The sequence below is a fragment of the Emydura macquarii genome, unplaced genomic scaffold (genome assembly GCF_026122565.2).
Source record: "Emydura macquarii macquarii isolate MOO-44397 ecotype Brisbane River unplaced genomic scaffold, CSIRO-AGI_Emac_v2 contig_1363, whole genome shotgun sequence".
Lineage (NCBI taxonomy): Eukaryota > Metazoa > Chordata > Testudines > Chelidae > Emydura > Emydura macquarii.
In genome coordinates this window covers 21,537,712-21,552,046 of record NW_027131500.1, presented here as the reverse complement: position 1 = coordinate 21,552,046, position 14,335 = coordinate 21,537,712, and the positions used below count along the sequence as shown (strand labels likewise).

Genomic DNA, 14,335 nt, shown 5'->3' with positions numbered 1-14,335 from the left:
GGAACTAAAAGAGAATTTCACCACAGGAAAGATAAGAAGATTTTTTTACATCAAAATTATAGTAAAGTCTCATAGTCAACTAAATAAATCAGGATTTAGAATGAAGGCAATGACAGAACCATAAATAGTCTATAGCAGTGGCAGAAGGATCCTTTATAATGATTTCAAATTACGTATGCTTTCCTGAACATTTATTTTTTCATGGTTTTAGTCATATCTGAGATGTTACTGTCCATCCAGATCAGTGTTTCTCAAGGTCTAGTCTGTGAACTGGCACCAGTTCCTGAGATTTCCCTGACCCAGTTTAGGACAGCAGCAAGCTAGTCCCTGGTATCAAAAAGATTGAGAAATACTGAGCTAGATAGCAGATGCACAATACCAATACATTTCACTCCTAAATCCTATTAATATTAATACCTCCCACACACAATGCTAGCCCAGGTGAATGTGCCATGTACCCATTCTTTAAAGTAAACAGAATGTCAGGTTCTGGAACCTTGTACAGAGATACAGAGGTCTTCTGCACCTGGACTAGTTGTTTTCTGCTGATCACCCTGGCAATCAATCAGACCAGGTGAGTCTCATTAGCACTAATCCAGAAGCATAAAAGGATTTTTATGGTTTTGTCTGAGGTAATGGGACTGAATTATGAAATAGGAAGCTTTACAAACAGCCAGATCAGATTTATATTCCACTGTTCTTAAGTTCAGAATAAAGGGAAACTAGAAGAAGCTGTATGTGTTTATGCATATATACATGTGCTGTGTTCAGAGATGGGTAGGGACCATGACCTGTTCATATTAGTAAGAAATATTTCTATTTTTTAGTGAATAAGCAAGATACAAAAAGGTACGATAACAGCAGTAATAATTTTCAGCCCCCCAGATGCAAACCTATGTTAAACAAACCAGGTTTCTACTGGTTAGTGTACTAACCTCAGAAAAGTTTCTTGTCTATTTATACACCACTCCCACCACTATAGCTAAGATTCTCCTAGCACTTCCATTAAGAACTTTATTTTCACAAATTCTTATCTTGCCTATAATAAAAATTCACCATGGGCTGAAACTTATTAGACAATGTTTCTGAACAGTGTTACTTTAAAAAAAAAAAAGCAGCATTTAACAGCTGTAACAGGAATGACTTCAGAGTTTAGGGAGTCAACACAAACTATGGGAGAGGAGGATTTCTATTCAAGAATGAGATTCTGAGAATAACACTGGAGCCCAAAAAGAGATCAGAGTATGGAGAAAAGGAACTTCTGCACTGTAGAGATTTGTTAGCAAATTATCAGAGGAGGAAAGTTAAATTTGAAAAAAGATGAATGTTTAAAAAATAAAATGCTGTACACAAGGGCAAGATTATGTCCTTGAGAGCTTTGTGTGGAAAGGACCTTCCCTGTACTTACCCACCTGTGCTGTGCAGGGAGGGGCCACCAACCCAGTTCTGTAGTATAGTTATCCCCTTTCTGGTAACCCACAGCAGGATCTCAGGTCAGGGACTGAGTGGCTCTGAGGGTTGGAAGTGGTAAGTCTAGGGTACTTGCATTATCCAGTCACCTGCCCCAGGAAAATTATTAGAAAAAGTTACCTTAGAATCCCAGAGATTCCAACTATCAGGGTACTAGTGCCTGAGGAAGACCTATAGAGAAAATTCACTGCAAGAGTAGTGCCAGAAAACTGGAGGGGGAGATGCCCCAGAGCCAGTATGAAGGCAGAGAGCTTGCTTCCTGCAGATCTCCAAAGACCTACACAGATCTTGGTGGAATCACTTACATTCTGGAGGAGACACTTGAACTTATTCCACAGTGGGGAGGGCAAACTCCACCATCACGGAGGGCAACTCGTTAAAATGTCCCCCAGAATCCTTCCTTTCCCCTAGGGGAGGGAATGCGCTGGACCTCTGTAATTACAATGGACACTTATTTCCATCCATCCAGCTGATTCCAGCTAGTTTCCTAATGAAAGTGACTTTATTTGTGACCCTGGAAAGAGAGCACCCTATAGGAAGAGATCATAAACAAGTCTTAAATCTTACTTTTATACTGGTTTAACAAAAAGCAGTATTACTTAGAGGTCTCTCTCTGATTGTTCTGTTTGCAACATAGTCATGGTGAGAAGTGCTTTTTACTTTTTTGAAATACCAAACTGTCTGGAAGAGCAAAGAGGATACAGTTTTCTTCATTTTATTCTCACCCTTTACCCTCCTCTACACATTTGTCATATCCAGGGAATGCAGAATCAGCTCACAGGGAATTGAACAAGGACCTGAAAATGTGTGAGATCTGTTTGATGCCCCAAATCAGACAGCAATACAGCTGGTATCTGGTATTCCCTAGAAATGGATAATTTTTTTTTGCAGGTGAAGAAACTAACAAACAAATAAGACCCTGTGAGCTCTGCTCATCAATAAGAACACTTAGAGTCTGATGCTGTGCTGCCTTGTACCTTGTGTAGCTATTTACACTTGTGCAAAATAGGTATAAAATGCTAACTGAGGTGCAAAGCAGTAGCGAATCAGGCCCTTAAAGAGATCTTCCGCAGAAACTGACTGGGGAGAATCGAAGCAGAGTTCACTTACAGTACTTTTATAATATCATTTGCTTGAATGACCAATGTAGTAGCTCATGGGCTAGGTGTGTTGTCTCCTACTAACTCAGTTACAGCCAGAGGAACAGTAGATACCAATTGCTTATGTTTCCAAAACACTGGGCCCCAACTCCAGTAACACTTGAACTATGATAGTAGAATCATTTTAAAATAATTCCTGCAAACTGTTTAAATACTTTTCGTCTGGCCAAGGCAAGCAAAGTATAACTGTTTAAAAACCATTTTATTTAAACTTGCAAGCCTGTGGCCCCAGGAAGCCATTCCAGCATTAGAGGATTGCTAGAATGTAGGGATACCCTGGCCACATCCTCTTTCCCAAGGAATTTTCCCTGCACTGGATGCTGAAAGGAGTGTGCCAATGGGCTGCTTTGCTGGATCTGTCACTTGGGGATACTCATTACACAAGTATAATCTTCTTAGGGCCTGATTCACTGGCTTAACAGGCGCTTTGGTACCTGGAGCTATTAGTAACATAGCCACAGCAGAGCCAAGAATCAGGACCTGTGTGTTGGGAAGGTTGGGTTAAGGGGAGCGAAAGGGCTCACTAGAAGATCTGGGAAGACGAAAGGCAGTATGGAATATGTAAACAGTCCACTGAAAATGATCCTAGATTCAAATGTGGGCTCTGCCCATCTGTTAATTTCCGGGGCTCTGCTGGTGCCTGGGTCCCTCAAGCAGAGTCTGAAGGTGAGTTGGCAAAACGTGGGACAAAACTGTTGTTGTTGTTGTAAAACTGACAAAGACACCAGGATGTGTGTTGAAAAGCAAGACGTGCCTAAACATTCAAGAATGCACAATCACTCTAGATCTCAATATGGAAGGGGCCAGGAAGGGAATCACACAGCAGGGCAGATGAAATCATTCCAACAAATCACCATTTGCAACTAGGACCCTTTAAAATTAAAAATAGATGTTGCTGACCTTGCTAACTCTTCCCTGGGGTGCTATGTATACTGCATAAGTTCAAGCGGAAAACACAGCAGGACTTACTGCAGCTGGATGGCTAACACCTGAAGTCTGAGGGCATGGATTTTTATGGACTAGATGAAAGTAAAGAAAAGAAGGGGGAGAGGGAGAGGCTTGAATTATATAAGACACATCAATAATAGATTTCCTGTGAGTTGGCCACTGAAAGCATAGTAAGGAGGCAATTTATTCAGCCCTGGATAGGAACATTGAGAATAGTTATGAGGTAAACGTCTTGTTAAATGTAGTGGCTATTATTAAATATCATTTAATTCTATATTGATTAGGGTCTATTAATGATTGAGAATTTAGAGTTTAAAGAAGTTTATTAATTAGTGGCAGATAGGTATTTTTGCTTCAAGAAAATCTATTAATCTGCCTGCATTTTCTGGCTGACACCTGCAAATGGGATATGTTTCATTTAGGTTCCCTTAAAGCTCCCTTTGATGAGCTACTAGCCAATATTAAAATACATAAATAATTAAAAATAAATTAAAGGGAATTTTTCCCAAAGTAGTTGAGAGGTAGCAGTCTCTCAGCTGCCAAAGACTGGTTATACATTCTGATTGTCCATCCAATTATTCTTTCATGCTTCAGGATTCAATCAGTACTCCTCCTTTGAAATTCTGACTTCCGCACACATCTATACTACAAACTTATGTCAGTATAATTATGTCACTTAGGGGTGTGGATTTTCCACACCTCTGAGCGACATAGTTATACGGACCTAACCCTGGGTGTAGATAATGTTATGTTAACGGAAGAGCTTCTCCCATTGTCATAGCTACTGCCTCTACCAGTGCAGCTGTACCGCTTCAGTGCTGAAAATGTAGACAAGCCCTTATTAACAAAAGAGGTGAGGCTGACAGACGGCTTGCTCAGGGCTCCCACTGCCTCTTCACTCCTCTGAGTCACTTATTTCTTTGCAGAGCTCCCTTCTTTAAAAATTGATTCCAATCCCATTTGGGGAAGGAGTTGCAAGGCAGTCAGCCTTAACATATATTAAAGAGTCTTGCCAAGATTTGGATGCTGGCCTCTTACAGATACTTGGCTGGCAGGAGAGAGCAGGAAGTTTTTGCTAGGTGAATATAATTTCTGGAACTTGATGCAGCAAGCTTTCAACAGTCCCAGGATGTTGACCAGGACTGAAATGTATTTTGTCTAGGAGTTGTGCATTGTTCTTTATTTGTGTGAGGTGGAAGTTTAAAGTAACCTCAGGCTGCACTAGGGAAGCCTCAATCAGTAACAACTGAGTAGGAGTTCTAGAAGTTAGCTTGACTGTTGGGAACCAGAAAAAAGATCCCTGCTGTATGGCTTCCCAGCTACTGCCCCTTTCCTCTCCTCCCCCACAGCCAAGCCTGGAACAAGGGGAGTGCAGATCCCTTGTTGGACCCCCATATCCTATCTTTCAAGGGAGAAGACTAAACATTTCCCTCATTCTTGATCCCTGAGGGAAATGTAGTTGAGCTCCTGAGTCCCTGCCTCCATCTCTTGTTTGACTACATTCTCTGGCCTTTTGGGTGGGGTGGTGGTAAAATCCAATGATTTTAGGTGTGTGTGAGAAATTCCTGGCAGGGGTGGAAATAAGCAATGAAGCAATACAAACTGCTGTTGTCCTCATATAGTTAGTAAATGATAATATAAACTAATGAGAAATACTGCTTGAACATCTTACTCATGGCAATGAAACTGTACTTGCTTGCAGCAAGTGTGTTTAACAAGGCTTTCTATGTCAGTGTGCACTGGGATGTATACTTCCCCAGCTTTTGGGACAGTGGGGTGCTCATATCTGGGGGTTTGATTTGGGTCTTGCTAGGCTAGCATAGATAGGGATTATCTTTTCTGAGAACCATGCTATTACCAGCAGTTCTCAACTGGGGTACATGTACCTGGGGATATGCAGAGGTCTTCCAGGGGGTACATCAACTCATCTAGATATTTGTCTAGTTTTACAACAGGCTACATAAAAAGCACTAGCGAATTAAAATTAAAATGTAATACAGACAAAATGAGAAAGTAAGCAATTGTTCAGTAATAGTGTGCTGTGACCCTTTTTGTATTTTTATGTCTGATTTTGTAAGCAAATAGTTTTAAAGTGAGATGAAACTTGAGGTATGCAATACAAATCAGACTCCTCCTGAAAGGGGTACAGTTGAAAGGTTGAGAACCACTGCTATATACTACATTTTATGACAACTAGCCATTTAAAAGGCTGGCCTTATCAATTACACGATTTTCTTTGTCCTGCATTATAGCAACAACTGTGCAACAGTTGATACCTAGTGACAAAAATGTGATTTTATACTATGAAAAAAAAAGTTGTTGAGGTGCTGCTGCCCAGGGCCAGGTTAAGGCATAGATGTGTGCCAAGGGTTGAGTTTCCAACGTCTGCGGTCATGTGAGCTTTCATTTTAAAATAACGTTTCTAGCTGTCCTGGTTGTGAAGAAAAGCTTGAAAGTGTGAACTTAGAGTATTGCATACAGCACTTGTAGAAAGCCTCATACAATAGATCTGAGAGGTGTGAACTGCCCTTTTCCTCATCTCCAGGGGTTGTTAACTCTGAAACTTCATGTGCAAGGAGGCCACTGGCACTGCCACCCCAGTACGGTTTCTGTGTATGTGGAGCCCTACTGCTGCCATTCCTTTGGGGTGGCAAATGACAAGAAACCCATGGACCCTAAATCCTTTATTTGGGTGGGTGTCATCTGAGTCACACCTAACTTAAGGCTGCCTGGGAACCTAACCACAGCCCCACATAGCCCTATCCCCATACTAGGCCCTCACCTACACACCCACACAACAGCCATTCCCACTAGGTCTGCCTCTTTGGGCCGAATGGGACCTCCCCCTTCCACAGACCTGTCCCCTCCCTCTTTCATGCAGCTGGGACGGGTCTGCCGCCCCACAGAGCTGGGAGGGGTGACACGCCAGGGCTGCTGCTGCTGCTCCCCACTTCGCTAGCGTCAACCCCTCCCTGCCGCCCCAGGAGCGCTCAGCCCCACGTTGCCCAGCCCCCGCCCAGGCATTAAGTCTGACCCTCGCCCAGCAGGCAGGCAGGCAGCCCGCTCTCCAACCTGCCTGAGCCGACACTGCCGCCTCCGAGTCCCCGTCCGTGCTCTGCCCCCGAACAACGAGCAAAAGCAACGGATGTCCGGGGATGGGGGGAGGGGGGGTGGAAGGGAGGAGACAGAGACACGAGCTGCTAAGGAGTGGCAGTTGGGCACCAGGCACCCACGCAGGGGGGAGGGGCGGCGGCGGCACACAGCTCGAGACAGCCCCAATGCTCCTCCTCGGCTCTCTCCAGACCGTCCTGTCCGTGTCCATCCAGTCCGCCCCGGGGGGAGGGGCGCGCTCGTGGCGGGGCTGGGCGGGTGCGGCTGCTGCCAGTCTCTGTCTCGCGCCTGAGTCCGGACTTGCACCTGCGGGGCGTGGTCCGCGTCCTCAGGAGAGCGCCGCTGCGCTGGGCGGCAGCAGACGCAGTCAGCCGGCGGCGGTAACTACGGCATCGTCACCACTGGGGCGGGGCTAGGCTAGGCTGGGGTCAAGGAGACTAAAGGGGAGGGCCCCGGCACCCCGCCCACTGGTAAGGAATCACCAGGGGTGACTCACGTCACCTATGTTCCTTCCTCTCCCGCCGCACTATTTGGTTCGGTCCAGGGAGCTTCTGCCTCCCTCCCTCGCGCGAGCAACCGGCTCTAGTGGTTTCTCGCGAGAGGGCGGGAAGCGGAGTTCTCGCGTGACTGTGTGACCCTCTCGCATAATCTCGCGTTGCTGGCGGGTCTCGGCCTCTTTGGCTCCAGCGCTGCACCATGGCGGTCGGCAAGAACAAGCGCCTCACCAAGGGAGGCAAGAAAGGCGCGAAGAAGAAAGTGTGAGTGAGGCCGGGCAGGGCCGAGGGGCCCCGGCGGAGGGGCAGGCGGGCTGCGGGCCGGCAGGATGCTCCGGATGCCGGGCGGATTGGGGGCGGCCCGCACCAGGAGCGGCGGCCGCGGCCGGTGCTGACATGGCGGCGGCGGCTGGGCCAGTGGTAGGGGCGGGGACTAGGAGAGCGCGCGGGACCCCGGCTGCACGGGACGGGGAAGCTGCGGCCGGGACAGGGCTGGCTGCGCTGTGAATCCCCCTGCTCGAGGCGGGCGGGCCGGGGCCTGGCCGCACTGAGCCGCCTCAGCACCAGGTTGCGGCTCTCGGGGCCAGCCGGGAGTTAGGGAGCCGGGTAGTCGCTGGTGCACGTGCTGTGCGGAGCCGTCTCTGGCCAGCTCCGGTGCCGCCGGGACAGGTACTGTGCTGGGTTCCGGTCTCTGACTCTTCCTGGCGGTGCTGGGCCTAGAGGGCTACGGCTGAACAGCACATTGGGATGGGTCGGTTCCTGCTCTCTTGGTCCCGTGTCGGTCTCACCATATTCGTGCAATGGACGTCCAGAGGACGCTTTCGTAAAGGTTGTATATCAAACCCAGAGACATACATTAATATTAATGTTAACATTATGTTAATATTTCAGATGTATTTTGGGGGTTTGTTGAATCAGCAGCCATATTTTATTATCCAGAAATGCTTGTAAATTAAAGTTCTCGATTAGTAGCTCTAATGGATTTGAACCTTGGCAAGCAAAAAGAAACGTATCACTTGTTGATGTTTGCAAGCTTATGCTGATAAGAAAACATGTTCATTTTAATTAGAAAATGCATAAACTGCAGATGTCTATTGCTGTCTTAAATGGGTGATACCTGCAGTTAAAGCCATTATATTATGGCATGTGGTAGTGCTACATAAGAATATGGCTTAATGGCTTTGTCTGGTATTTGGTAACTCTACAAGAGTTCAGTTTCATGTGATAAACGTGGAAGAAGAGGACCAAATTTTCAAATTTAAGGCCAGCTTTAATCTGAAAAATGAGTGGAAATATATTTTATTTTTTTGTAAACTAAGGGTCGATCCCTTCTCAAAGAAGGATTGGTACGATGTCAAGGCTCCTGCAATGTTTAATATCCGAAACATTGGGAAGACACTCGTCACCAGGACCCAAGGAACCAGTGAGTATCTAATGTATTGAGGTAACACTAGATGTCTATTAATTGACCTTACTGTTTATTGGGTAGCACTAAGGCTTTGACTTCAGTAGACAAAGAATCAAGTTAGGCATACAGATCAACATGGTTTGGTTCTTATCCACAGAAGATGAACAGACTATGGAAGTGTAGGATTTTTTTATTTCTAGAGGAGTAGCCGTGTTAGTCTGTATACAGCAAAAACAACGAGAGTCCTGTAGCACTTTTTTTTAGTGTGGCTGTTTGACCACTGAGTAGAAGGCCTACTTATGTGTATCTCTTAAGCTTATTAAACTGATCTTTATTGGTAGGACCAATACCGGTTGGACCAAAAAACGAAGAAAGACCCAATAAAGATTAGAATTTTGGACTGGAAATTACTTTAATGTGTTTAGATGCATCTGGGGGAAATGACAAAATGATCAGTATCTTTTATAAGTGAGAAAGATCTGGAAAGCAGTGTTGCAGAAAGATCTTGGGGAAGGACATAATGAGCAGATCTATATATGTGGGGTTTCATTGCGATAGGGTAGCAAAACTGCTAGCTTTTTGGGCAGTGTGTTTGCAGAGGCATCCCTGAGTAGAGGGAGTAGTGATCAGATGAGACCACATTTAAAATGCAGTGTTTAGGTGAGGGGGAACCTCAGCCTCTTGTATTGAGAAATGAACACTGGAATCTAGATAAGAGTGACAAAATATTCTGAATATTGAAGTGTGTAACTTGGCCAATGTGATTAGGAGGGAGTTATCTTTACATGTAATACAGGTTTTAAATACTAAAGGGCATGAATTATTTAGCATGGTACATTGATATAGCTAGGAGCAATGGAACAACATTAAGAAAAGGGGAACTTTTGGCTAAATATATATGATTCATAAAAGTGAAATCTAGTAGCTTATAGAATAACGTGCTATGGTAACTGAACATAGAACCTTCTGCAAGGATGGATAGTCATGCATTGGCAGATGTATAGCTGTTAAGTGACATAATTAGACTTGTAATTTGCTCTGCTCCTTAACTTCAGTTCTTAATCATCTATATTTTTAGCTCTTATTTTGTGTGTGCATGTTTTATATTATGTATATTTTAAAAAAACATATTAAATTTTTATATATATACTGCTTTTCAGCATTGTTCCTCAAAACACTTTGACTCTAATTTCTAAAGGTATTAAGGTGTTGCAACACCGAGCGCAGCAACATCTAAATGCTTTTTTAAAATCTGGGCCTTCAAAACTAGACTGTATGTTCAGGCCTGTACATAGAATTTATTTTTTGAATATTAAATATGGTGCACGGCATGGTGTCAAAAATACAGGGCTGCTTTGAATTGATGCTTGACTAGTTTTATTACAAAAAGAACTTCTCTGCAACAGTTTAAATTAAAAAGGTGTAACTGACTACATTTTTGTAGGTCTTAACTTACATACATTTGTTCAAGTGTGAGGCTATAAGGCACAGATTAAACCTCTAAATCAGGAGTGGCCAACCAGTGAGAGAGGAAGAGCTGCAAACAGCCACATTTACTTTACCCAGCTTGTCAATTTCACTTTTCAGTCTCTGACCCTCAACAGAAAAATTATCACTGATTTGTCAATTTCCCTGGCAGCTTGTCAATTTCACTTCTCAGTCTGCTACCAGCTACAGTTGTATCATCAAAGAGCCACTGGGTCCGCCACTCCTGCTCTAAATAGTCCATGTGGCCTCTAATATTCTATAAGGCAGTTACTTATTTGATATGAATTTATAAGGGTTCAGAATTTGATTCAGCTATTCCTTCTAATTACTAATAACAACAAATGTTATTTTATATGCATATAGAAATTGCCTCTGATGGACTTAAGGGCCGTGTATTTGAAGTGAGTCTTGCTGATCTGCAGAATGATGAAGTTGCCTTCCGTAAATTCAAACTGATTACAGAGGATGTTCAGGGCAAAAACTGTCTGACCAACTTCCATGGAATGGACCTCACCCGTGACAAAATGTGCTCCATGGTCAAAAAATGGCAGGTAAATAGTAGTAATGACATGTATCTGTGAAGCTGTACAAATACTACCCTGATAGGAAACTGCCTCTAAAAATAGAGATGAAACAACTTGATCTTGAATACTGTTGTAGACTGATCTTTGCCTTGGTCAGGCCAACCTACATTGTGTTTCAGTGTGATTTCTTTGGGTTGATGTTTGGTTTTTTAAAAATAGCAGTAAGATAAAGTTTGAATGTAAAGTATAAAGTTTAAGGGTCAGATTTTAAAGACTAACATCTGAAGCAATTGCTGTTGCCTATAGAGGGGTATCTAAAAATGTGCATGTACAGTTGCAGAATACTTCCAGCACATGGACTTCAAGCCTAGTTTAAAAACAAAACAAAAAAAACTGAGCAAACCTATTTCTGAGATCTTATTTATGTTCTGGTTAGTCATTGGCCCCACTGGTTCAAGTACTTCATGATTATTTGAAGCAAATCCGTAAGGCCTCTCACTATATTAGTGAGAAGGGCAGAATTTGGGAGGGCAGCTTGAGAAAAGAGGACATCTTGCTATACATATCATAGTTACTATACTTTTAGGTTACACTTAAATACAAACTTTCAATATATAGTATGCAGGCATCATCCCTATCCCAAACTTAAGAAGCCACAGAAAATTTCTTGATCGGTGGATGTTAGTTAAATAATGGATGTTGACTAAAAACAAGTTTGGATTTTACTGGCTTCACGTTGCCACTGTGTATGAGGCAGGGAGTTGGGATGTTCAGTAGAAGTGCCAACACAAGAATAGGGGCTGGAAGGAGAGAGAGTTGGTATTGGCAACCTGGAAACCACTTGCAAGGAGAGATTTCCCACTAATTGCAAGGGTGGCATATAAAATCCCAATCTGGGATGGGGAAGGTGCATTATATGAATCAACACCTTTGTGTTCCCTGCTAATACTAATTTAGCTGAATTATTTCTCCTTCACTCAGTTTGCTCCCTATTAGGGGGACCAGGAGTGAGAAGTGGTGATGCTTGTGTCATCAGTTAGTGCCCTCCCAAACCCTACATTCCATTAGGAATTTGAAGTGTCAATGGCAGTTTAATATTAGGTAGAATTTATAACAATTTAGGGGCTAACTATTCACACCTTAAAGTTGAGTCAAGTTGACAGCAACACTAGAGTATTGTTTAAGGAAGGTCTTACTGGAAATACTTAAGAGGCTTGCATTGTGGTGTCTTTCTGTGGTACTAGAAAAGACAAATGTATTCTATAACTTCTTTTCTAGACAATGATTGAAGCCCATGTTGATGTCAAAACTACAGATGGCTATCTACTGCGCCTCTTTTGCGTGGGTTTTACCAAGAAGCGTAATAACCAGATTCGCAAGACCTCGTATGCCCAGCACCAGCAGGTCCGCCAAATTCGCAAGAAGATGATGGAGATCATGACCCGGGAGGTGCAGACTAATGACCTGAAAGAAGTTGTCAATAAGCTGTACGTCTTGGCTGTCCTTAAACAAGCTTTAACTTCAGAAACAGTCTGGTTTAATTAGGTTTGGTTTACATAGTCTCAGAGAGAGTTTTGTAGCACTTCATGTATTAACCTAGTTTAAATCTCTGTGGGGACAGCGCTGTCATCTGTTTTTAAAGCACTTGTGTGAGAAGTAAGGTGAAGAATCCGAATGCTAGAGTATCTGGACATACTAATTAATTAATTATTTTCTAATTAAATAACTAACTTACTATCCAGTACAACAATTTATCTGTCATTTTCACTCCTGGCTGAGTGCTCAACAACTACTTGTATTAAACATTCCCCGACAAAAGTATGGGAAGCTTAACATACCGTTCCCCCACACCTACACTCTTGCCACCTGCACCACATCTGACGTTGACTGCTGTGATTATGGAAATCTAAAAAAAGAATTTGTGAAGAGACTGCATGATCCACACACCTTTTTGCAGACTTCAGTAATGTCTAGTTATGAAGAGTTGAGTTCTTTTGGTAGAATTAGCAGTTTGAAAGGGATGTTTGACTTGGTAGTTGAATCTGAGAAACAAGCAGAAATTATATCACTTGTATAATAGGGCATTATGCACAAAAGATGAGTAACTGACACTAAGGAACTTATGTAGTTTGTTACACCTTTCTGGAGGGAAGGTGTGGGGGTGGATTGCTGTTGAGGGTGTTAAAATACTGAATAGTCTGAACTTTATATATATTGATCAAGCAGTAGTTTATCGCTTGAAAATCTAACACTGAAAAACTTTTTTTTTTTTTTTTTCCTGCCCCCCAGGATTCCAGACAGCATTGGCAAAGACATAGAAAAAGCTTGTCAGTCCATCTACCCTCTTCATGATGTGTACGTCCGCAAAGTGAAGATGCTTAAGAAGCCCAAGTTTGAATGTAAGTTAATTTCTGCTTAAATGTTGAGTTTAACTGAGTAGTAGTATGCTAAGTAAAATAATGTTTTCAAATCATGTTCAGTGATTTTTGGAACTGAAAGAGCCTTCTGAAAGCAGCATTGCATGTTTCAATGCTTAAGACTCATCATAAATGGCTTATACTAACAGTCTGAGACTTCAGTAACAAATCTGAATTCCTGTAAATGATTCTTAATTTTGGAATATTCTTGAGTTCTTGCTCGAAGAAACCAAATAAAGATGCTGAAAAGAAGCAATTATAAACATTTGGTGGTTTTGGTTTGGGAATGAATGATGACAACATGTTTCGGTCCCAAATGACACTAAGTGATTATACTCCTTGCCACTTTCTGACATTCCCATGTAATGCAGGACTGAGTTATTAATGGCATCTTTGAAAGATTTGTCTAAATACAAATATTTACCTAATCAGTGCAACCTCCTTGTGTGTACACTCTTAAATTGGGTACGTCTTACTGATTTAGCTGTGGTACTGATTTTGAAGTGTGGAAAAGGCGTATTTAAATGTTTAACTTGTCTTGAGGTGTATAGATGACAGGGAATTTAATAATACAAACTTTTTTTTCTAATTCATAATTTTTTTAAAAATTCTTAAATATCACTACTGTATTCTTAACAATTGCAATATTATGCTTTTTTAGTGGGCAAGCTGATGGAACTGCATGGTGAAGGTGGTGGCACAGGAAAACCTTCTGGGGATGAGACAGGCGCTAAAGTAGAACGAGCTGATGGATACGAGCCTCCTGTGCAAGAGTCTGTCTAGAATAAAAAACGGATGCAAAAAATAAAAAATTTAATATACAGTAGTAGTATTTGGTTTAATGCAGTGATACTAGACACTTAAGTCAGATGTGATATAAGATACTGAATACTTACACCTATTACCCTTATTATATATGCCACTTCACTGCTATTGTTTCACATGCTAAAGATGTGAGTTGGTATCGAGTCTGCCTCTTAATTAATCACGGTTAGGTGGAAGCAGATTGGTTGTCCTTTTTAGAAGAACTAGATTGAATTTCAAAGAATTGAGCATCTAAAACCCAAACCTGTTCTAATGAGATCCTGAAGTAAATGAGGCTAATATTTTGTCTACATACAGAATATGTATCATTGGTCACATGTACTAACTACACTTAATAGTACCTTTTATCTCCAAGCACTTCAAAAAAGCAGTCTGAAGTGGCATCCAGCCACCTGGTGCACAGTTTCCTTGGCAGTGGTGATTGAGGGAGGGTGGAGAAGCAGAGGAGAGGCGATGTTGTCCAAGAACCTGAATTTCCATGGAGACCTTA

General features: G+C 42.5%; 1 protein-coding gene and 1 non-coding gene across 2 annotated transcripts; both read left to right on the top strand.

Moving 5' to 3' along the window:
* Nucleotides 1-7,290: 7,290 nt before the first annotated feature.
* On the top strand, nt 7,291-13,843 carry RPS3A (ribosomal protein S3A). The gene is made up of 6 exons (XM_067551911.1): nt 7,291-7,447; nt 8,503-8,606; nt 10,443-10,630; nt 11,882-12,090; nt 12,893-13,002; nt 13,682-13,843. Exons 1-6 carry the CDS (start codon nt 7,386-7,388, stop codon nt 13,801-13,803), a joined length of 795 nt encoding a protein of 264 aa, XP_067408012.1. The 5' UTR covers nt 7,291-7,385; the 3' UTR covers nt 13,804-13,843.
* Nucleotides 13,306-13,377, top strand: LOC137155630 (small nucleolar RNA SNORD73). The gene has a single exon (XR_010920588.1). It is a non-coding gene; the product is annotated as a small nucleolar RNA SNORD73 (small nucleolar RNA).
* Nucleotides 13,844-14,335: the final 492 nt, after the last annotated feature.